At 41.8% G+C, this 24845-nt stretch overlaps 1 protein-coding gene across 2 annotated transcripts in view; it reads right to left on the bottom strand.

Moving 5' to 3' along the window:
- The window catches only part of MIER1 (MIER1 transcriptional regulator), a 58375-nt gene that overhangs the window by 22876 nt on the left and 10654 nt on the right, over nt 1–24845 (bottom strand). For both annotated transcript variants that reach the window (XM_059727920.1, XM_059727919.1), the window contains exons 2-6: nt 20290–20314; nt 17595–17740; nt 15328–15489; nt 9532–9664; nt 318–382 (exon numbers count right to left, since the gene is read on the bottom strand). In XM_059727920.1, the coding sequence (XP_059583903.1) occupies nt 318–382; nt 9532–9664; nt 15328–15489; nt 17595–17693 (459 nt within the window). In that variant the 5' untranslated portion in view covers nt 17694–17740; nt 20290–20314. The remainder of the gene's footprint in view (nt 1–317; nt 383–9531; nt 9665–15327; nt 15490–17594; nt 17741–20289; nt 20315–24845) is intronic.

Genomic DNA, 24845 nt, shown 5'->3' with positions numbered 1-24845 from the left:
CTTTATAAGATAATGAAGAGATAGCAAAGCCTTTTGCTTGGATACAGTAGATAACCTCAGGGAAAATGGTTATGAAATTATTTGTTAAAAACAAGCTAAAAATAACTAAAATACTGGCTTGTCAAGTTAGGTCTGTTTCATCTTCTGGAGACACATAAAATAAACTGATTTTTTTTCTTGGGAGGAATTAATGCTTATTTCCTGTCCTCTTCCACTGAACGAATATGTATTTGTCCTAAACAGCTCATAAAATGCTTGCTTTTTGAAAATACTATTTGACATAACACAGATTGAATTCCAAGAACTTAAATATTTACCTTTTTCCAGTCTTCTGAGGGAATATAATCTTCATCTTCTTCAGATTCCTCTTCTATTTCACTGTCTACAAAAAAAATTCAGATATTTGCATGAATCATGTTCTAAGCTACACTTTAGTCCATTAGAATATGGCTTGGACACGGACAATTCAAGGCAAACTCCAGCTGGCTATTGGACTCATGAGCTGGGATGTCTCGTGAGTGGTGGTTGCTTAACTAACCACCACTACCTCGGCAAAGGGATGGCTACAATCCCCTTCCTAAAGAGCAACACAGTATATTAACAGAATATGTATTAACAGAATTTAACATATATATTAACAGAATTTCCCTCACCTTAGAACAGAAGAGCAACACCTACATTTCAAAGCCACTAATTACAGTTTAAAAGTCACTAGTAAATATTTCAGCACTCACAGCCTTACAGGAAACTTCCAGCTTATGTTCTTATCCCTGTTTAAACATTTTTAACAGGAAAGATATGAAGTTGGATATAGGTTTTTAAGATACAAATAAGTGAACATTGTATCAATTTTTAACCCAAACATAAGCTTTTATTTTCCTATTCCACATTTAACAGCACAAGTTGACCTATCCCAACTTAACAGGAGCAGCTGCAGAGTCTAACGATGGCACTGGCATCCAGATGTTCCATATTTTAACACAGCTGGCACAATACAAATAAACAGTGAAAATAAGAACTATAGCTAATACAAGACACATGGGTTATACAAACATATAGAGACTGATTGTTTAGGTTGCAAGTTCTTAAGAGGAGGGATTGTTCTTCTTTCTATTTAAACAGCACATGTCCATACCTGGGATCCTAGATACTACCAAAATACAAGAAAGAAATCCAAAAGATAAATAACTATGAGACAGCAACTAACATAGATGTTAATAACTAATTTTAATTAAATAAATCAAGTAGAGTACATAGCTGTTTAAGCAACCTTAACTGCAATTTAGTATTTTGGAATACATTTTACTTCATTTTGATAGAAAAGATTATTGCTCGGTAGAATATTTGTTGGTTAAACGATCTGGATGACAGTACGATATGCTCTACATTTGCTGACTGCAGGTTTGAGACAAGTTTAAGTGGGACTGTGATAGTAGTGAGTCTAAAAGGAGAGTTACATCATAGTAGATTAGTAGATCCAAATGGTTGCATGAGCGAATGTTAGCCACAGCTTAAGAAATGGAGAGATGACTGCATGGAGGTGGAGAAGAACACAGTAACATTATGAGCAACAGCGTCAAGTTAGATCCAGTTAAGACTAAAAGTCCCTCTCTGTCTTAGTATCGCTGCCTTAAATTATTATAGCATGAGATAATTCGTTAAGAAAATAATCTATTTGTGTTTCACTTTATTTTTCCATTGTGTAGAGCAGCCAATGAAAAACCATTTGTTTTATTTTGCTTCTAAGCAGAATCATTTTCATTCGCAACTATTAAGTATTCTCAAACATTTTCATAACACAGGCCACTATGTACTTGGCCTCTGTGTTGCAACTATAGCGACTGCTTAATTTCAGAATGTATAAAAAAATACTTATGTATTTTATCTGCCTGTTTAGTGTGAATTAAGCAGCTGATAACAGAGGTAAGCCTGTTCAGACCACCAGAAGCTCCACAGGCACAAGAGAAATGCAGTGTATGGGCAGGTCTAAACAGATGTTTACTGTGGAGTAGACTAATTGGTTCTACAGTAAATGTCCCAGCATCTACACATGCAGGGTTATTAGGCTGGAGTAAACTAGTAAACTCCACAGCAGTGTGCATGCTAGAGGCTAATCCAGCTGGCTGGGGCACAAGGCAGTGTGGAGGCTGCCTGCTGGCTGGCCTGACGCTGGAGCACCCTCATGCCCCAGCCAGCCCTTCCACAGTACACGGAGCCAGGTCAGAGCAGCCCCAGATTGTTAAATTGGTCTCCGGGGCCCCCTGCCAGTCAGGGCTGCTCCAACCTGGCTCAATGTGCTGCGGTCCTGGGTGCACATGTCAACGTAGCGCCTGGGAGCAATAAACTTGGGAGCAAAAGTGCTGCAATTTATTGCAATGCATCAATATGCACATGTAGATGCACCCACTATATTACAAATGCAATTAGGGAATGTTTATGTAAAAGAACTATGCTCTTAATCCTGCTGCCTAGTCCAGCCAGGCAGACCACTGAAGTCACTCAGCCCATCTGAATGCTAAGGAGCTTTCACTGGTGCAGGGAAAGCCCATGTGGACTGTCTTGCAGAGTCTCTGCTTTCCTTCTGTCTCGGACGGCCAAAGCCGACTCGAGGTGATTCAATAATTACTCGTTCGTTGGGGCGGGCTGGTGAATAGAGAGGCCGAGAAAGCTTTACGGTTGTAAAACTTTACTTACGTCGCTTGCGGTTGCGATGAAAAACAGTCCGGTCGTCTGAACAACTACGTTAGTTGTTCCAGCTGGCAGGGCTCAGGCCAGCATGTCCGTCTACAAATCTTGCCGGCAAGGAAAAGGATACGTCTGGGATTGTGCTCGGCGACGGGGAGAAGAATCGATAGGTGATCAGTCTATCGATCAGCTCAGCCACGAGTCAGATCTCTTCAGAAACACTCTGCAGCGTGCTCAAAGTTCTCCGACTTAGGCGGAAGTCGCGCTAATTTTTAAACGGCCAGCAAGCCAATTACTAGCCGCCACGTGTGCATAATTTAGAACTGGCCAATAGAGGGACACAAATTTACATCCGAATGGCGGGAGCTCTCTTGCACCGGGGGTTTTCTGCAGCAACAGAAAGCCTTTACTTTTGCACGAGGCTCTCATGTGGCGGGAAAATTCCACCGTGCCGAGGCACCAAAATCACTGGGTTGTGACATGCCCCCTTGCCGACGGCACAACTGGAATTTTGGACACACGAGCTAATCATCCAGCAACTTTGTTTCGGGACTCACTGACCTGGCAAAGCTTTAACAACCAGTAATATATATATATATATATATATATATATATATATATATATATATATACACACACACACACACACACAAACAAATAACTTGATAGACCGGTCTTCTGAACAAATTACAAAATACAATAACTTTGAACACGTAACAACAACTGTTGATCATCGTCTGATTGGAGAACATCTACTTGGGATTTCCTTCGTCTGGTAGTCAGTCCGTCCTCTCCTACTAACAGACAATGTCAATAAAATACTTAATAAAATGAGAAAATAGTGTTATAGTGAGTCCTGAGCAAATGTACATTCCCCGTCTCACTGTCTCCTTCATCACCCTATTAACTCGAACGAACTGCAGCCTGGAGCTCGATGAATCTCACACTTGGGCGGTTGTGGATTACTACTTTTCTAGGGTCAGTCCTATGAAGAAAGAAAACAACAACAACACAAGACAAAAGACTCATAATTGGATTTACTGTAAGGATACTGGGTGAACGTTGGAACGGCGTGTCATCCAGTTGTGATGAACGATAAAAGGAGGACGATCGGGCTTCTCTTCCAATTGGACAGAATAGGTATTGGGATATTGTCCCAATCGCTGAACTGTCCCTTTGTGAACTTGTGGATGAGACTGATGGGGGTGCGGTACTGAAATCCACACTAACTCGTCTGGTTGGAACTTGGGCTCCCAAGGTGGAGGTTTCTGGACATTAGTTTCGTCCCATAACAGTTCAGCAGTGTTTAGTGAAATAAGGACATCGTGATTAAATTTAGTCCAGTTTTTAAACGTCCCTCCTCCTCTAAGGTGAAGCTGCTCCTTATACAGACCTGTGTCTCTCCACAACACCGTTGGACTGCGGATGGTACGGCAAATGAAGATGCCAGACTACATTATGAAGACGGGCGAATTTGTCCAGAGCGTTTGAGTTAAACGGAGGTCCTCCATCAGACTGAATCTCATGAGGAGGTTGCCAAGTAGCAAATACAGCGATCAAAGCAGAAATGACAGCAGTAGCATTGCTTTTTCGTAGGGGGACAACCTGTAACTGTCTCGTTCCCAAATCGACAACAACTAGTCCTTTATTTGGCGGCTTAGACCCTGGGAGGGGTCCCAGTAAATCCACCTGCCAAACTTTTCCTGCTTGAAACTGAAGAATCGAAAGCTCCAAGTTGGTGCTTGGTTCTATGACACTTTTCTTTAGCACGTATCTCACAGGCCTGAGCTACCTTTTCCCAATCGTGCCGAGCTCCGTATGAGGCCGGCTCCGTAAGGGTTCGGCACCAACGTTGATGGCAAGCTCGTGGTCCCGGGTGACCCCAATTCTCATGAAACCACGCAAAGAACGGATTTACCTCAGGATCAGTGGTAGATGTGACAGGCAAGACTACGTCAGTTCGGAGTGGATCTTCTAAGAACTTATCAATTACCTCATGCACTGGATAGGTATCTGGACGATGGGACTTAGTGTGCCTAATTAACGGAAGGTGCACGAATTTAGTTAACGTTTCCCAAATATCTTGCCAATCATCCAAATGTTCAGAAGGAAAAGCTGTGCCCGTAAGAATTTTATAAATGTATTGCGAATCAATTGCGATGATCGGAACTGGGAGTGTATCGTTATGATGTGTCAAACAATGTTCCAGTACCTTAAGGAGTCCTAATAATTCACATCTTTGGGTCGAATTATCATCTGGGTCAGCTTGAAAAATTTCCTTATCGTTACAAGCTTTGCAATAATATCCATAGCCTCCGCCATGTCTGGAGGTTCCATCTGAGGCCATCCATGCCAGGGCAGAAGTTCCATACAATGTAGGGACCTTCTCCTCATCTTCTGGGCTTGGATCAGGTACCGTGTCTTCCAACCTCCAACAATGCCAGTTGTAATGGTGAGCAAGCACTAGCGTATTCCAGGTCTTAGACTCTCCCTGAAAATGTGGGTCAACTCTGTCCGCATCCAGCAAGGGTAACAATGTGGCACCGGGAGCGCGTAACGTCCCATGCCCCCTTGCTAAAGGCTCCACCAGTTGTTCGGCTAGGAGGATTTTTCCTACAGCTCCATATCTATGTTGTGCCACTTGAAGCGTTTTATGGGCTGTATATACTAGCTCATCATGAAGGTTATGTGCGACAGCCCACACATGATTGGTGGTGAACCCGAGGGTTACAGTTAGTGACTCACCCAGATCGATGGCATGGAGTTGTGTATCTTTAACCGTAGCTAGCAGGCGAAGCAGGTTCTGCTGATCTCTTTTCGTCCAGGGCGTAGACTTTCGGGATTTATTACGGATCTGTCACTGCAATTTGGTGAGGAGTGCCAAATTACTAGGTTCAATATAATGTTGATACCAATTCAAATGACCCAACAGCTGTTGAAAGTGCCTCTTAGTTGTAGGGAAGAATGTTTTCAATAGATCGACGTCAGGACCCTCATGAGAAATTCCGTGGCAGATGGAACCGATGTATCGAGTACCAAGGAATGTAATGTCATCTACAGGATGCAAACACGACTTGTCCTCGTTGATTGTCCATCCCTCACTCTGAAGGTGAGTGACTAGTTGACTGACTATACTAGTAACTACGGAATTATCACGACCCATGATGGCGATATCATCCACATAACTCCAAATCTTTAGTTCCTTCTCTTGAGGAAGAGAATATGAAGCTCGAAAATTCTTCAGGGTGTTATTCATGGCACCTGTGGCTAGTGATGGAGCGTTACGATATCCTTGTGGACAAACCGTCCACCTATACATGATGCCATCAATACACATGTTTAGTATTCCTTCCGGGTCAGTTATCGGGATGGAAAAAAACATATTCTTAAGATCCAATGTGACTCCAACCCACTTACTTTGTTGGAACTGTGCCATCTCAAACAGACACTGTGGCAGAGTAGACGGATTAGGTTGTTGAAGTACTTGGCACCTTTTGTTAACTTCTCGATAGTCTACAACCAACTGGGCTTCATTAGGCTTTCCAGGTTTTGCTACCCCCCATCCTGATGACAGGTAGGCGCTGGCTGTTACAGTCTGAATACAGCCTCGTCGCTCGAGTCGCCTCAGGAGGTCAGTAAGGGACTGTTTTAGCGAACCCCTGGTCGGGATTGGTCGATATCGCCAGGTGGAGTTGTTACGAAGCGTTGGTCGATGCCAATCCTGTTCTGGGATAATGACGGGTAATGCCTGTAGCACTTGTTCTTTAAGGTCAAGCGCTTCTATCCCCGGGATTCCTAAAATGTTGATGCCCCCTAGGACAGCCTCTAGGGGATATCGGTAGCCTCGGACCCAAAATTTGACCTTCACTGTGACAGCGATAGCGTTAAGCCCTTGTACCTTGATCGTTTTGGCGGTCTTTTGATGAGGTATCATTGAGGTAACCACGTTGGTCTGAGCTCCAGTATTGAGAAGGAAGAATGCTTGTTGTTGGTCATCCGGATCGGCAGGGTTGCAAACAGTGAGTTCGGCGTATGGTCGAGAATCCGTAGGGTCAGGTCTGAACTGGAGAAGGCTGCCGGCGGAGCCGACGGCCATCACTCGTTTTTTGATGAGTCCTCGCATTTGAATCCTAATGCTTCGGCTATACGACATTGGGCTCGTTCTCCCAAAATTCGTAGCTGCGTCTTTGTAAGTCCGGTGCGGGAGAGAAGAAAACCAGACATGGTTCTTTCCTTCAGGGTTCTTTCTTTCGGGGTTCCTGGAGGTGACCACCCTTGCTCTCGTCGAGGGATAAATTCTTGCCGTCTGGGTCTCAGTGTTCCGGCCGGGTATACCGAAGATCGGTCCCTTATAGTATCAGAAGCTTCTTCACCTTGTTGCATAAGTGCTTGTAGACGTGGGAGATGGCCTAAGAGATTTCCCACCGGTTGTCCTGCCATTGGGTTCAAGAAAAGTCGGAGTGTAACGGCATTTGCTCCTCTGTATACCTCTACGCAGGCCTCTATAGCTTCCAAGGGCGTTGGGATTGCCCCGGGGTCCGATAGGTGGCGATGAGCCCATCTCTCTTTTCGTTGTGCGGCGGTTAGTCCCATTGGATTTGTTCTCGGGCTCCATGAGAGATATAACACCCCAACTATAGCTAGGAGGAGTTGCTCCGCAGTAGCCTTCTGTGGACGACCTTCATGCCAGGTGTGAAATCTGTAGGTTACCTGTCCCACTACAAGCGCTGGGATCGGGATGGGCCAGTGGGCACTGTCTGTGACCACATTCAAATCGGTAGCACGCCCACCACTCCATGCCGCCTGTTGGGTCAAAGCACTCGCTTCTTCTTTGTCCAAGGTGTCAGATCCGAATTCCACTATTAACTGCCCTAACCACATTGCTAAGGTCTCTCCTGATCTTATTTTAGATTCCTTGCAAAGCTCTTGAATCTCTGGTCTGGTGCGTGTGCGTGAGATAACAGTGGTACGTGTAGCACCATCTTCATCTGCAACATGCTTCGTCACAGCTACCGGGTGAGCTGCGGTAGAGAAAGAGTTAAATTCTTCGTCTGGGAGCGCTGGGTATATCTCTCCTCCCATTGCCCCCTCCCTTTGGCAAGGAGGCGGGGCCGCTGGGAACAACGTCACCTCAGGGGGCGGAAACGTTAGGCGGATCCCCACCGGGTCTTCTGAAGCTCCACCCCTCTTTTCCGGGTTTCCTGGATGGCTCGCGCTTCTTTCGGCGCCATTTTCTGCTAGCGGTATCATGCGGCCGGTGCTATTAATAAGCGCCGCTCCGGAGCTTTTTGCTGCCTGCTCCAGCGACTCCTTACCCGCCATATGCATCTGTGCCTCTAAATTTGCTTATTCCCTTAGTAGACTCGCTACTGTACAGAACAGCACATTTATCATTTTTCCCTTCTTCCATTTAGTTAGACCCCATCTCGGCACATGACGGCCCTTAGTTTCCAAATCCTCCCGGAGCTGAATGAGGAGCTCATGACCCCGTGATTCCGGCACCAACTCCGGACAGTTAAACCAGTCCGTGGGGGTGGATTCCCCTCCTTCCCTTAAGTATCGAATGCATTGAGCGAACTCTTGAGAGGGGGTCAGCTTCTCTGCCTTCCGCGTTTTTACACCGGCTAGGGATATGGTCGAGGTTTCCTCCAGGGGTCGATAATAGACCCAGTCGCTCCCCATTATGCATCCGAACTCCCCAAGGGACAGCTTAGTTCTCCATTCCTTCACTACGGCTTCTTCTCTCTTTACGGAGAAGTAACCATCAATATTTCTTTCATCCCCTTCTATTGCCTGGTGGTAAGCGATATGCGCCCATAGATTGTTGGCATTCTCTATGTGGCGGTTCCCGGTGCGCCAGAGGCAGCACCTGATTAGGTTCTTCTCCATCACCGTGCCCTTTAATCCCATCCTCGTCGCCATGTTTTGGACGGCCAAAGCCAACTCAAGGTGATTCAATAATTACTCGTTCGTCGGGGCGGGCTGGTGAAGAGAGGGGCTGAGAAAGCTTTATGGTTGTAAAACTTTACTTATGTTGCTTGCGGTTGCGACGAAAAACAGTCCGGTCGTCTGAACAACTACGTTAGTTGTTCCAGCTGGCAGGGCTCAGGCCAGCACGTCCGTCTACAAATCTTGCCGGCAGGGAAAAGGATACGTCTGGGATTGCGCTCAGCGACGGGGAGAAGAATCGATAGGTGATCAGTCTATCGATCAGCTCAGCCACGAGTCAGATCTCTTCAGAAACACTCTGCAGCGTGCTCAAAGTTCTCCGACTTGGGCGGAAGTCACGCTAATTTTTAAACGGCCAGCGAGCCAATTACTAGCCGCCACGTGTGCATAATTTAGAACTGGCCAATAGCAGGACACAAATTTACATCCGAATGGCGGGAACTCTCTTGCACTGGGGGTTTTCTGCAGCAACAGAAAGCCTTTACCTTTGCAAGAGGCTCTCATGTGGCGGGAAAATTCCACCGTGCCGAGGCACCAAAATCACTGGGTTGTGACACCTTCAAACAGTTAAGAAAGTGATGAATGTATTTCTATTAGCCACAGGTTTTTCTTTTATTTAATTATGTATTTATAAAGAAACTCAGGTTTTGCATCAAATTTAATCATTTTTCTTTTAAAAAACTGATGTAAAAGCCTAACATGCAGAGTCTCTTAATTGTAAAAGGAGGTATGCTATACCATATACTGAACAACAACAACAACAACAAAACACCAACGTTTAGGCAGCTTAAGAAATCAAGAATAACAGTGAGAACAGAAATCTTTTAAGTGTTTATAAGCAGTGATAAATATATGCCAATTGTATTTAGAGGGTGCTTAATACTGGACTGCACATACTTGTATCAAAATATTTACATCGACGTGGGCGAATTATCTCTTGTGGATCTTGAGAAGCAACAGATGGTGCTGGGTCATCATTAGAGGACTGTGTCTCGTCCTCCTGACCTGATGAATCCTTTATGGTCTCCTCCTTAAATACAACAAGGCAAACAGGAGACCAGTTAACCTTTCTGCACAATAAAGAATCAACTTTCCTTTTACTTGATTGCATATATTTTCATAAATAAAACAAAAGAGGGTTGTGCATACATGACAATAAATAGAAAAAAAAATTCAAATTATATAGACTGGCTGTGCAGAACCACAATGATTGTTTAAATGTATTATACGCATTACTGACACATGGATTTTGAAATGTAATATTTTAAGCAGGTCAGGTTTAATAATAAGACTTTGATAGGTGAGCTAGGGGCATGAACCAGAGTTAAACATCATGTATAGTTTTCTCCCTAAGGAAATGCATTGGTTGCCATTGTATTCAGTGGGCATCAACAGCGTACTGTACTGCCACAGTTGTCCGAACCAAGTCATCTATTAGAAGCAGGTGTTGTTTTGTTGGATTTTTATTTTGTTTTGTGATTTCAAAGGGGGGGAGGGGAGAAGAGCTGGGGGGGGGGGGGGGGGGGGGGGAAGAGAGAGAAGGTATTCTGCTATCTTTCATCCAAACAGGGAGGATGGCTAATGTTGGATGTATGTATTACAGAATAATTCTGTTTGTCCAAAAGGAGTTCCAAGCATACAAACCTAATTTTCTATTTATATTTTGAGTTCTTTGAGAGTATATGCATGCCTTAGGGCAAAAATCAATTTCACAGTCCTGTTCACGATTCTCAAATCCTCATTTAGCAATGTGTGTTAGTAAACCTGCTCACGAAGACATGGAATGATAAAGACCTTCACCTTTAGCTTTTTTGGGGGGGAGGGGGGAGGGGGCAGAGAAGGAGAATTATATTTCATGGAGTAAGTCATAAATGAGTATGTGCTAAAAATTGGAAATTAAACTAAGTTTTGTTGATATTTTTAAAGTCTTTAAAACAATTCTTCCTGAATTTTGGTTTAGGAAGAATAATAAATCAGATGATAATTTCTAGTCTCTTAGAAAAGGTTTATTTTTAATGTGCAAGGTTATCATAGAAACATGCCTATTCCAGTAAGAATACTTGAACTCCAATATCATTGACTTAAAATAAATGGTAAAAAGATGAGAGAACAAAAGAACAGATTTTTAACAGAACTGAAATAGCCAGGAAGTGATATTAAAATTAAGGAAAATTAGATGAACATGGTTAGATAAATGTTTGGTTTTATGCACTTTGTAAGTATCACTTAACAACTTGCCCAGGCTCACGTGTAATAATAATTCAGTCACATCATGTGTAGCCAATGTACTTACAGTACACATTTTCTGGAAGGGCTAGACATTTTTAAATCTGCAGGTCCAGATGCCCTCCAACCAAGGTGTTGAGGAAGCTGGCAGGGGTTGTTGTGGAGCCCTTGGCCCGGCTGTATGAGCATTTGTGGTCATCTGGCCAGGTGCCGGGGGATTGGAAATTGGCTAATGTGGTCCCGATTTTCAAGAAAGGAGGAAGGAGGACCCAAGTAACTACAGGCCTGTAAGCCTCACCTCAGTGCTCGGGAAGATCTTGGAGAGAATCATCAAGGGGCACAGCTGTGGGGGGCTTGCAGGGGAGATCATGCTCAGGGGCAATCAGCATGGGTTCATCAAAGGCAGGTCCTGCCAGACCAACCTGATTGCCTTTTATAACCAAGTAACTAAATCCGTGGACGTAGTCTTTCTAGACTTTAAGAAGGCCTTTGACACTGTCTCTCACCCCATCCTCATCTATAAATTAAGCAACTGTGGCATTGATGCCTACACAGTTGGATGGGTAAAAAATTGGCTGATGGGGCGTATCCAGAGAGTGTTGGTGGACGGGCTGTACTCAACCTGGCGAGATGTGAGCAGTGGGGTACCCAAGGGCTCGGTCCTCGGGCCCGCACTGTTTAACATCTTCATCAGTAACTTGGACAAGGGGGTGGAAAGCACACTGTCCAAGTTTGCTGATGACGCTAAGATGTGCGGCGAGGTGGACACACTTGAAGGGAGAGAGAGGCTGCAACTAGATTTAGACAGACTACAAAAGTGGGCAGATGAGAACAGGATGGGGTTCAATGTAGACAAATGCAGGGTGCTGTACCTTGGGAGAAGGAATCCACAACATACATACAGGCTGGGGAGTTCCCTTCTTGAAACCACAGAGACGGAAAAGGATCTTGGAGTCATTATTGGCTCCAAGATGAACGTGAGCCGCCAATGCCAGACTGCAGCCAGCAAGGCCAGCCATACCTTGTCATGCATCCAAAGGTGCATCTCAAGCCCGTCCAGAGAAGTGATACTCCCCCTCTATGCGACTTTGGTCAGGCCACAGTTGGAGTACTGCGTCCAGTACTGGGCACTGCACTTCAAAAGGGATGTGGCCAGCCTGGAGAGGGTTCAGAGGAGGGCCACCCGCTTGGTGAGAAGGCAGCAGGACAGGCCCTACGAGGGGAGACTGAAGGATCTGAACCTGTTCAGCCTCAGCAAGAGGAGGCTGAGGGGGGACCTGGTGGCTGCTGACAAGCTCATCAGGGGAGATCAAGAGCAAATAGGCAGAGCCCTTTTCTCCCCTGCACCACCTGGGGTGACAAGGAACAATGGTAATAAGCTGGTGGAGAACAGGTTTAGGTTAGAGATCAGAAGGCAATATTTTACAGTTAGGGTGGCCAAAATCTGTGACCAACTTCCCAGGGAAGTGGTCTGCCCCCCTACCTTGGGCAAATTCAAGAGGAGGTTGGATGATCACCTGTCTGGGGTCTTGTGAACCCAGCATTCATTCCTGCCTATAGCAGGGGGTCAGGCTACATGATCTGTTCAGGTCCCTCCTGACCCTAGGTACTATGAAACTATAATACAAACCACATTGTGAACTGCATGTTTTAAAAGCAAATTAGAAATATAACAAAGGTCCAAGTACAACGCAGCAGAATTAATGGTGCTACTAAAACTTTGGTTTTCATTTACTTATATTTAAATTTGTATTCTTCATGTTGTATTATGTTTCCCTTCTCCTCCCCTTCTTAGTTTCCCAGAGCTTTTTGCTTGTTCACTAAAGAACAAATACAATATATGAACCTTCTAAATCTCTTCCTTCCAAGCCATTCAACGAGGGAAGGTTAACAGGCTTTGCAATATCTGGCAGCAAAGCTTGCAGATAACAAAAACCAACAGCTTCAAATGCATTTAAAAACTATTAATGCACTGACAGTGGTTTCTCTGGATGTATGCACATGCAGGATGCCAGCCTGCACAGATATGGGCAAAGTCCCTATTCATTCAGGGCACAAAAAGTACCACTGCACAGCAGGTACACTGACACAGGACTGTGGCTCTACTCAATATAAAATTTTCAAATAATATCCCTCTGATAGATTTGAAAAAAAATACAGTGAAAAGCACCAATGCTCATTAAGAAATATGTACAGGCCAAGTTTAAAAAGTAGGCTAAAGCAAAAATGGCTTAAAATTACAGTTAGAATTTTACAAAGTATTTTCATCTTTGACCAACTAAAAACTGCTAATAGAATCACATGGAAGGGACCTCAGGGGTGACAGGATTTTACTTATACATTAATAAAAGCCTTTAGTAGAGAGCAATCAGGTAAGATTTTACATTAAACCATTCTATTCTTAGACAAAAATCCACCACACGAGTTTTGGCAAATCATTTAACCTCATAGTACTTCAGTTTTCATATCCTTAAAACAGCTCAGATTGACCCTCTAATAGGAATGCTACAATGAATACATTAAAGACAAAATATTTCCTTTTTCTATCTCAGTTGAACTACCTCACTATTCTGGCTCCTTAATATTTTTGGTATTAACTCTAGAAAGATATTAATAATAATTGTAGTGCTGTGAAATTAAATATTGTAGAAAGCTACCAACAATGCAGAAATTACAATTATGCCTTGACAGTATTTAAAAAACAAACAAACAAACAAACAGAAAACCAACCCAAAAACTAAAGAGTGGATTTGTTACAATTACTGCTGACACAGGTGTTGTCTGGAACATTGTAACCAGATGAAAAAAAATCTCAAGATAAATGAGCACCTCTTATTTTAACAGTACAAAAAACTGTGGTTTAAAAGAAGTCACAACTGTAGCAGGAAATATTTTGATTGTTAATAAAAATTTAAGCTGTTTATTATATAGCACAAGTGACAAATGCACTATATTAGCCTAATGCAATATCAAATAGTTAAGTTAGGAGCTTCAGGCAGTTTGTAACCCACATAAAAACAGACTTTTTGTTTCTGTTCCAGAGATCATTTTGCTTAAAATAACAAAAGAATTAGCACATCTACAACAGTTTTCTCAAGTCACAGGCCAAATCCAGCTTGTGGAGCTATGGCACCAAGCCTGCGGGGCTCTCTATGGATCAAGACATTTGGCAGCAGGAATCAATGGCAATTAATACTGCCACCCCTTCCCTACCAAATTCCCAAACCCCAGCTGGATTGGGGCCAGACCACACCCCGCTCCCCACTCCACGCTGCTGGATGAGGCCCTGCCATGCCTGTCCTGTGCACCAGATCTGGCCGATCAGCTAGATTCAGCCCACAGATAGACCAAGTATTGCTTACCTGGCCCACAGGGCAGGAAGGTTGAGCACCACTAGTTTATGAGATGGAGCTGTTCTCAGCCTTTTCAGATTCAGGGCACCCCCTCCAAAACTTTTTGAATGTGGGAGCTCCCCATTTGAAAACCAGTGCTAAGCTACCTAGGCTACCTCACTCGTTCTCAACTGGGATGCTGCCGCCACCACTGAAACCAGCACATGCTCCTGACTGCATTAGAACTGCATCCTACTAGAGCAAGCAGGACTGCCCAGACCTGCTGCTGCTGTTCCCAGTCCAGCTCTGTATGCTTCTCCTGGAAACAGGCACACAAGACAGCCCCACATTTCCAGGAAGAGCACGCAGGGTCAGCCTGGGACGGACTGAACAGGCACTCCTCCTGCTTTAGGTTTAGCGATAAGGCTAATGCATGCTCCTGCTGCAGCTAATGCACACGCTCCTCCTGCAGCCCTTCCCGGTATGTCTCTGCATTGGGAAATTGCACCCGTGCGCAATTGCACCTGGTTGCAGTGGCAGACGCAGTAGTGGCAGAATGCAACCCTGAACATGTGAGCAAAACTCAAGTAAAAGGGTCTTCCACAGGAAGTACAGGCTGGACTAGACAAAACCAACAACAAATAAAACTGCAAGAAAGAATGGCTTAATATGCATAAAAGGACAAGAACAGAAAGACAGCTGGTTCTCAGCCAACTGTTGGGGTTATGGAACAAGACAAGATAGGATGGGGAAGAACACTTAAGTCAGTCCACCGACATCAAATCCAAGGGCTTGAACTGTGAGACCCTCTACTATATAAAGATCTGACTATACCCCTTTATCTTTTCTTTTGTATTTTCTTTTAAAGAACTTCTGAAAGAACTTTTAGAGAAAATTCTACACTGTACTGGAGCAAAGATTTCATTTGCATGTATACATAAAATACCACCATAAAACTGATACCCGACATGGGGCAAAAAACAACTGCTGTGGGCAAACACCACCACCGCATGGCACACCCATGCAAGAATTTTATGTGTTACTAGGGACCAAACTAGAAGGTGCCTGCAAATTCAGTCCTGAGAGATGCTTGGAATTGACTGGGAAGATATGTGAAATTACTACAGGGACACACCTTGTTTTCTCCACTACAACCACTGTTGTCATCATTATCAACATCTTCATCATCATCTCCTTCTTCCTCCTCCTCCTCCTCATCCTCTTCTTCCTCTTGGATTCGGACTGTACCATCATAGCCATAAAGGCTAAGTAGTTCATGAATTGGCATATCACCTTCCTGAATAAGATGCAAACAAAGTTTGATTTTAAAGATGTCTTATCACAGAGATCATCTCTACAAATTAAGAGATATTTTACATATAAACTAGTAGGAATAAGGCACAACTTTTAACTTTTGGTAGTCTAAGAATTTACAGCTGTACTTGCACACTCAAATTTGCATACTGTTGATCAACACATCACTTTTTATATGGATACTCCTCAGACCTTCAATAAAAGCAAGAAGCAAATATTGACCGAAATGCATACTAGGTATGTTGTACTATGTTGTACTATTTTTTTTAAATAAACAAAACCCTTTAGCAACAGCGCATTAATGCATATGTGGATGTGCCTAGTGTATACAGAGGTAGAAAGAGATAAAAAATTATCCTGTTTTAAAATTTTCCTTAAAGAGCACTTCTCCTATGAAAGGTGACTAAAATGGAAGAGTCTTCAGTTTTATGTTTTCTAAATAATTTTATCATTAAATGTGTTCATTTTAAAATATCAAGGATTAACTGCTAGTCTTTCAAATTCAACATTAAATGATAGATTTTCACCAGTAACAATAGCTTTGAAGCCCATATTATATCGTTTAGCACCTAAGTGACTTACTGCTTTCAATAGGAATGCATAAATACATCCAACTGGCCCCATTACTGGAATTTAGGTCACATCTACACAGGGACTCATAGGAAAGTTAAGGAGAATAATCTAAGGGGATGAAGTCAATGTATATGAATTAAAGCCTGTTAAACCTGTGTATGGATGCCCTCATTCAGGATCAAAGTGACCACAGAATCATCTCATGACAGCTGCCTTAATGTTTCTGAATATCTTATGTAAACAAGCTCTTAGTAAATCTGTTGACAATTCATTTAAAAAAAAGTAATAAAAGTTGATTTTATCAGTGAAGTCAGCAAATGGGCAGCACATCTACTGAGTCTGAAAGTGGTATTTCTACGCAGACATTTTTCAGAGTAGAACTGAATTTTCAACAGTTAAAAAAATACTAACATGTTCTAGCATAGGCTCAAGTCACCCATGTATTACCCAAAGATGTACATCTGCTGCCTATACTACTTTATGACACATCTGGAATGGTTACCATGAAATGTAAAGGAAGACTGAAATAAATGCTCTCTGTACAGTCCTGTTTTCTCACAGTCCACCCTTTTTAGATAGTGTCTCTCAAAATTTGTAATAAACTGATTATCTTCATTTTAACTTTAACATCCTAACTGAATTTATATATGTAAATGATACCATTAGCAAGGATTAAACATGCTAAATAGCTTTTTAAAGTTGCACTGGTATAAAGATTTACTGTAGCTGAAGAGGATTTGTACTTTACATATGCATTTAAAAAGAACTGATTACCTGTGCTGGAAACATTTGCAGCCAATGAGATCATAGACTGCATCTACACTAGTTTAGAATTCATAATGAATTATTCTTTAGTCACAAAGTACTCTTGGTGACTGAATATCTAGTTGCAATCCAATCTAAGGTTCTGTCACATTCGTATCCCCTAAAAGACCACTGAAGGCAGAACATACATGTCAGCAGGAGTACAAAATGCAAATACATCTTAATATGCAATTATTTCAAAACACACATTTAAGATGTAGACATCATCATCAATAATTGGATTTGTAATCCCAGCTCTGCTGACAACTCACTATGAGGCTTTGGGCAAATCATTTAATCCGTGTCTCAGTTGGACCATAAGAATGCTTAGAGAATTAAATGGAAAACGATGGAATGAAGGAAATGTAACAAATATGAAAAATTCAACATATACTAATCAAATGCAAGCGTTTATCAGAAAATAGTGCCATTGCAAACAATATTCAAGTTTAACTAGAGCATATTTTAACATTATGTTAACTGAAAAATGTGAAACCTACACCTTGAAAACAAAGAGGAAACTGCAGTGACAGGTATTATGGAGCCTACTGCATACATCAACCTCATTGCTATATAGCTGGAGAACTACAAATGCAGTTTCTGGACTGATAGGTCACCCTTCCTAGTAGTGTCTATACATCCAGGTAATTGTGATAAAAATCAGATAAAGTACAGCTGTTTTACACAAAATGGTCTTTAAATGCTATTTACCCTTGTAAGATCCTCTATTTCAGAACTGAAGTTTGTTTCCCCTTCCATCATTTCTTCCTCTTCTAACGTCCGTTCATCATCAAAATCATGAACCAGCATATCAGCTGATGGATCAAATTCATGGTCATCAGATGTTGCTGAACCTCCTGGCACAAAACAATTTGATTGATCATATTGTGAATTTTGGCTTTTGTTAAGTAGTAAGAAAAATACCATCAAAATACCAGAATCTAAAGTTATAGTTAAAAATGCTCAAATGTTTGTAAAAAAAATAAATCAATTGTCCTAAAAAAGTCAAATGGATTATTTGCTGCCCAAGTGTCCCAGGCTATAGAGAAAGAATCAGCAGTTAAATTTTGCTATTTTTTTCAAATGTTGTATGCTATTTTATAGCTGACTGACACCCACTACTGCTAGGCAAAAGCCTCAGCTATCCAACGCTGTGATCATTTCAGAATTTATGTCTCCAAACGCCAAAGTATTCAGCAGCCTGAAACAGAGACCTGCACTGGGTAAAATACAAACTGCTTATGCACATGAGGTAGGGTTGGAGTGTTGTTCCCATTATGGTCCAGGAAATGTATGAGGGGCGAGGATTTTTAGTGGTATCTTTACTGGACAAACCGTATAGCTGGGGGAGCTTTTAGACAAGCTTTCAGCATCAAATGACCTTCCTCAGGTCAGTTATGTCACTTAAGTGACTTAGTACCAAAGTGACTTCCTGGAAGACATCACCGTTTACAACATGAAGGATATAGAATAAGTTATATAGATAATCAAACATACAGAACAGCAGGAAGTTTTAAACCTATGTAGGAAGTTTTAAGGTTAAGACTCTTTGCATTCAAGGCTTTAATTTTTCATGATTAATCCTTTCCTGCCACTTCAACCTTTTCACAGTATTCTTTGTAGAAAAGTCTAGATCTAGTAACTAAACAGCAACTGAATCAACTTTAAATGAAAGACTAATTTTACAGATTAATTATAATGCTGACTCAGTAATATTTATAAACCCAATTCTGCTAATAATTTAGTAATATTTGCTTAAGCAAATAACCCAAGTTGCACTTTCCAAATCTTTAAAATGGGAGAACACTTGGCTTGTAGACATGCTGCAAAAATTTAAATTGACAAATCAATTTAAAATTGCAAAGTGTAGTAAATTTCAAATATTATCTTCAAATAAATGTTAACAATTATTATACATGTTATGACAGTAACATTTCAGAACTACTTTGCAATGGGAAGACAGGTATATTTTTTCATATAGAAACACATACTTAAACTTGGAGTTTCTTAATTATTCAACATAGATTAAAAACCGAGCAAAGAACTCAGGCAAAACAAAGTCTACGTATTTCAGTTAGTAGCGTGAACTACTTTTTAAAAAACTGTTTTATCGAAACAATCCAATCAGTACAACCCAAGTATTCTGTTAATAGCAACATCAAGGGCCTTTCACCAGTATAGTTCATTCTTTCCTGCACTGAAATAAACTATAACTGTATCCACATTAAGGGGTTGTTTCCCTTTAAACTGCACACTATAATTAAAGTGATAGTTTGTTTATTTAGACAAGACCTAAGACCAAAGAACCAAGAAAAGCATATTCACTGCTACTGGAAAACTTGCATTTCAATGCCAAGATGGCAGTTGTAGCAATGCTAATTGTTTTGGATAAAGTAATAAAAGCTAAGTGCAACACTGACTATACCCAGCAAGAAGGGTGTGTCAACCAAACTGGAATATGAGATACCAACCAGTTCTTAGAAAGAAGTCAAAATTTTTTTTTTTTTAAAGAATCACAAGAAGCAAATATTTTCCTGTTGATATAATCTGTAAGTGAACTGGTATCACTGTAAAAAGATACTGTTGGTACTGCTGCACCTTTATTTAAGTAAGCGAATTTAGTGGTTATGAAAACATAGGACAAGTGTGATCATCACTAGCCAAGTACCCAACATATCAGAAGCAGTGGCTATACATATTTCATTACAGTACTCTCTAAATCTACCTTAATCCTGACCCGCAGAAATTTCTGTGCTTTCAATACTATTTAGCTACTGATGAAAGGCCACATACAATTCTCAGGTGCTACTCTGATTGTATAAATGGAAACTACAATGACAGGAAACTCATTCTCATTTATGTGCTTAAGGAAAACTACAATATATTCTACTATATTGTAAGAACTACACATTCTGATAACAACATTTAATTACGACTACATCACTAAATAATTAAAGCATACCAAAATGTAACGCATAATTAAAGCATACCAAAATGTAACAAACAACAATTTAATTCCAAATGAAAGCAGCCATTTTTACAATCTACTGGTTTAGATAAGACCATATGGGAGATGCATGTAAGAAGCCACTTCTAAAGGTGTAAGTTGCTTTTAAGATTCACAAAATACTGATTTAAATAGTGTTTAACCAAATTTCTTTCTATTTGATATAGTTCATTACATCACATATAATCCACATATCTACATGCCTGCTTAAAATTTAGAAACCTTAAACACAGTAAATCTGTAATAACTGGAAGCAGGTAATGCCTGGAGTTTTATTTTGTAATGCTGAATTAAATCCAACAATAACATTCAGCAGACAAGTAAAATGCTATCAGACAGCATTTTATTAAAGTGCGCATTCATCCTAAGCTTATAAAATGTTAAATTAAAAATATTTACCTGGGCTTGAAGACTCAACAGAAGGCTAAAAAAAGAAAAACAAAAACCAAGTTATTTCCATATTAAATCTGTACAAATCTCAAACATGACATGAATTCAACCATCTGATACAAAAAACTAAATGAGCAATCCATTGCAGATCACTTATTCTCCAATATATCAAAAACACTTCAACTCTTCTGAATGGGTTTTAAAGTGATGGATAAGATTCATTTCCTCCTTTTTATTATCATTCTTGCTATAGCTTTATTTAATCAACTTATAATGGGAAGAATTCCTCATTTTGTGAACCAATTATTGACTTCCTGAGATTATAAAGCAAAGCAGAACAATTTATTCTGAATCTCAGGTAAAACCCATTTACCCAACTGTGTATAGAAATGCTCCATGTTTCTATTCAGACATTAAAATATTTAATTTTTTTTAAAAGCAAAAACCATGCTGGAGTGCCCCAACAGAATTTATGAAGACAAGCCATTCAGTCTTAGTCCACGAACCAAAAATGAAAGTTTAAAAGGTCTTCTGAAAGTCACTAGCAAATTGCCCATCAAGAATGACTTGGGGGGGGGGAATGCCATGGGGACAGAGCCCTATGTCCCCCCTTTCCTTCTATCGCTGCTTCTCATCTGGCCCTGATCTATGCCCCCACACTGGGTCCAGCCTGCCCCACCTCCCCCCGCCCCTGCTGCTCCTTGTCCGGCCCTGCTCTACTCCCACCCCCCTCCTGCCACTTCAGGTCTGACCCTGCTCCTTCCCCGCGCTGCTTCGGGTCCACCTGGCCCACATCTGTCTGCCTCCCTGGTCTCCTCCTCCCTCCCTGCCAGCTGTTCTAGCGGATGCCGCCACCATGATCCCTACCCTTTGCCCTCAGGCAGGGAGGTGGGAGAAGCCCCACTGCTTGGACAGCAGAGGCATGTTCCCCACCACCAAACTTCCCTAGCAGCAGCGCAAACTTGGGCCTGCACAGCCCAGGCTGCCCAGCCAATTGCTGCCCACCCACTTGGAGGCACGTGTGCAGTTGGCCAGAAGTGTTACAGACAGACAGACTAAGCCTTTTATTATATTAGAATACTTTTCTGTCCAAGTTCTAGTATAAGGCTATTTGGTCGGAACTACAGAATTATACTGACATTGACTGCAAACAATATTTTCACCTTCTGAAATAATCCATGCTTCAAATTACGACCTGTGAATTATACAGGTGACCCTGGTTCTAATTATAGACTGCCAATTATTACAGATGCTCAACAGGAGATGGGAAGAAGGAAACTGGAGTGGTAAGACTACGACTGCAATTGAGACTGAGGAGTGAAGACTTGGATAAGGACAGAAGGGCAGTGCAGAGACAGGACTGGGAAGAAATGGAATAGTAGTGGGTCAAACATGGGGAAGGACCAAAAGGCTCAGATCCCATTAAAGCAGACTCCCTTCAGAAGCTGAAATGAAGCCTGATATCCCCGAGTCACCATTCTTCTGATTTTACAAAACATCTCGTAAAATGTCTCACCACCTTCTAGTACTGGTTCACATTGTAGAGTGTTACCATCTATCAACTACTCTCTTAACCCAAATGTCAGGTCTGTGTGCTGCATCCAACTGTTCTGACCTAAGGTATGAACAATGTAGCTGTCAATGAGGATGCAACAGAATGGGTTTTTTTCAGTTTGCTTTCTCATGCAAAACTAAAAAACAAAACGATGAAGTGACACAAAAATCTACTTACAAAATCCCCCCTCTAGGATGTAAAGTAAGCACTTCTAAAAAAAAAAAAAAGGCAGAATTAAGGATGCCTTTCAACTAATACTTATTGACTAAATCTGTATTACTTTTAGAAAATTCAGTATCCATCATAGTATACATTGAATTAAGCTGGCATATATATATATATATATATAAAAAAAAGAGTAGTTTATCCTACGTTTTTTACATTTTACGCATCTCCTTGCTAATTGCAAATCTTAACAATGTACAATGATCTATCATTCAGCAGTATTAATTAATGAGGCTCCTTAGCTCAGACTCACAATGCCCTGGGACCTTAAACCTGGGGTCCAGCTGCACAGATTTTTTTTAAGGTCCTGGAGGGCCAAGAGCCTAACATCACCCTTAACAAAGTGAACATGCAGCACATCTTTCACATTGTGGCAGGTAGGGAGCCCAGCAGTGGGGACCAGGTCTCAATACTCACATCAGCAGTTACATGACTGGAATCAAAGAAATTTTATGCTGAATCCCCAACAAAAACGTGCAGCCTACCATGCATATCTGCTAGCTCTGCCAACTATATAGGTGGTCCAATAAAATGTATTTGTACTTGTTATGAGATGCAAGGACGCCAGTTAATGAATGGGAGACACCCATCACATGAGATCCTTGACTGCTTTTTGGTGTGCAAGGCCACACTGAGATATAATAGGATACAAACAAAACTCAAGAAACTCAGATATGAGTTTTCAGAATAACGTGATTGATGTAAGCACAAAAGGAAGGCAGGGTAGATTTGTAAGAGGCCATTTTTCAATAAAACAAACAAGGAAACTCCCAATCACGGCAACAGTCAAGACTGGGGTCTTTGATTGTGATGTTCTGATGCTCTTCTTGAGATTCTAAAAACCTAGGTTATTTGCTAGTATAGTGGTTCTTAATCTTTTTACCCTCAAGGCACCCTTCCAACCTTTTTTAATTTAATAGCAGGCCAGTTGCAAACCAGCAAGCTAGAATCTATCTGATACCAGGTGACTGTGGTAGGGGCAGAACCTCACCCTACCATGCCCCTGCTTTTTCCAATATTTGCCCCCTCCCCAGCTCTTGACCCAAGGGGGGCAAGCATAGCTCCTGCTACTGCAGCTGCTCCTCCAGTGACTTGCACATTGATTACTGGAGCCATATACACTCATAACCTCTCCCACCATCCCCAGGGCCAAGGGAAGAGCTAGAGCAAGTCAGGCTGAAAAGTGCAGCTCCACATCTGCCTACGTTCTCATACACACAGCCAAACATGCTGGGAGTGAAGTAGAGGCTGCTAGGCTGTGCGGGGCAGCTAAGCGATCACTTTCCTCCTGATAAAAGGGCTGAGTCTTTTAGCAGCCTTGGAATGATCTCACTGCACCCCAGTTGAGACAAGCTGGGCTAGAGGGTCATGCTCCTCTGCTCTGGTTCAGACAGATTTCCACATTTGGGATAAGGAGGGAATTTTAGCCTACAGTCAGATTGGCATGGATGGTAGGGGTTTTGCTTTCTTCTGTAGCAATATTTCCAACTATTTAGTTGGTCTAATAAAAGATATCACATCTACCCAAAAGAACCCCTGTCTGCCTATGATCTCTGGAGACACAAAGCCACAGTTTGAGAACTAAAATGAAGCATCACAGAGATACTTACTGGGATGATCTAGACTGAGCACTGAGTCCTACTGGGTATTGTGGTTTTCTTTAATCTTTACTAATCTGTAGAGAAGCCTCTGGAAACCCCATAAGATTGGGCCCCTAATATAGTCCATGGCCTGTGGTGACCTATTTATAAAACTTATAAAATGTTACCTGAAAATATTGTCTCAAGTAGTATATAATTAAAAGTTATAATCCCTATTCCATGATATCTTTGAGCTTTAACATATTTTAAATTAAAACTATCTTTTTATAAGTTTATTTTTTAAAAACATCTTAAAAATAAAATTAAATCAAAAGAATCCACTTTTTTTATTTTTAAAAAGAATCGTTGATTTTGATCCATCTTGGTAACAGGTGACCCCTAACCCATTATTTCAGTAGTGAAGAGGAAGATAGCAGGCAGCAGAAGCCCTGTTGCTTTCTAGCAAAATAGTTTAGCAGAGACAAGCAGTACAACTGAATGACTACAGAGCCTAGCTTACAAGCAACAGGCAGCAGGATGGTAAATTGGTGGATAGCTAATTAGCATCACCTGGGCCCTGTTTGCAGCTAGCCAAATCAAGTGACCAGAAAAGGGAGGAGCCAGGGACTATATAAGTCTATTCCAGGACTAGAAGAGGCAAACTGATCTTGCTAGGAAAACAACTCTATTGGCTATCTCAGATAAGTAGTATTTTGTGTTATAGTTATTTATCTTTTGGCCTTATGCTCTCAGTGGAGGGTTGGGTTATGGCTACAGGGGCAAATGGAAGCCTCAGAGGGTGCCTGGGTAGCAGTCTGTGCTTTGAGCCCTGCAGATGCCAAGGGCTCGGAGGGTGGGGACAGTGAGGGGAAAAAAAAAAAAGTGCTGCTAGAGTATGGGAGCAGAGATCTAAATAGATGAATAAACTTAAAAACAAGTGAGGCATATATATATAGCTAATGGGGAATCTGGAATCCATTACTGGGGCCAGCAGGGCCACAAAGGGGTGCCCTGGGAAGGCTGCTGTCATGGTGAGTGCTAGTGATATACCCTGTATTTTGGGACTAGTACCTGGAGAAGAGACCAGAACAGTAGATGCCCTGAATGGTAGCCTGCCAGGGACAGATGAGAGCAAGAATCTAGAAAGGTAGCTGACTTGTTGGGAACAGGCATGGATAAGAGCCTAGAGGGGTAGGTGCCCTGAA

Source organism: Alligator mississippiensis, chromosome 5, assembly GCF_030867095.1.
Source record: "Alligator mississippiensis isolate rAllMis1 chromosome 5, rAllMis1, whole genome shotgun sequence".
NCBI classification, from domain to species: Eukaryota; Metazoa; Chordata; order Crocodylia; family Alligatoridae; genus Alligator; species Alligator mississippiensis.
The sequence above is the reverse complement of the archived record's forward strand: the minus strand, read 5'-3'. Positions and strand labels throughout refer to the sequence as shown.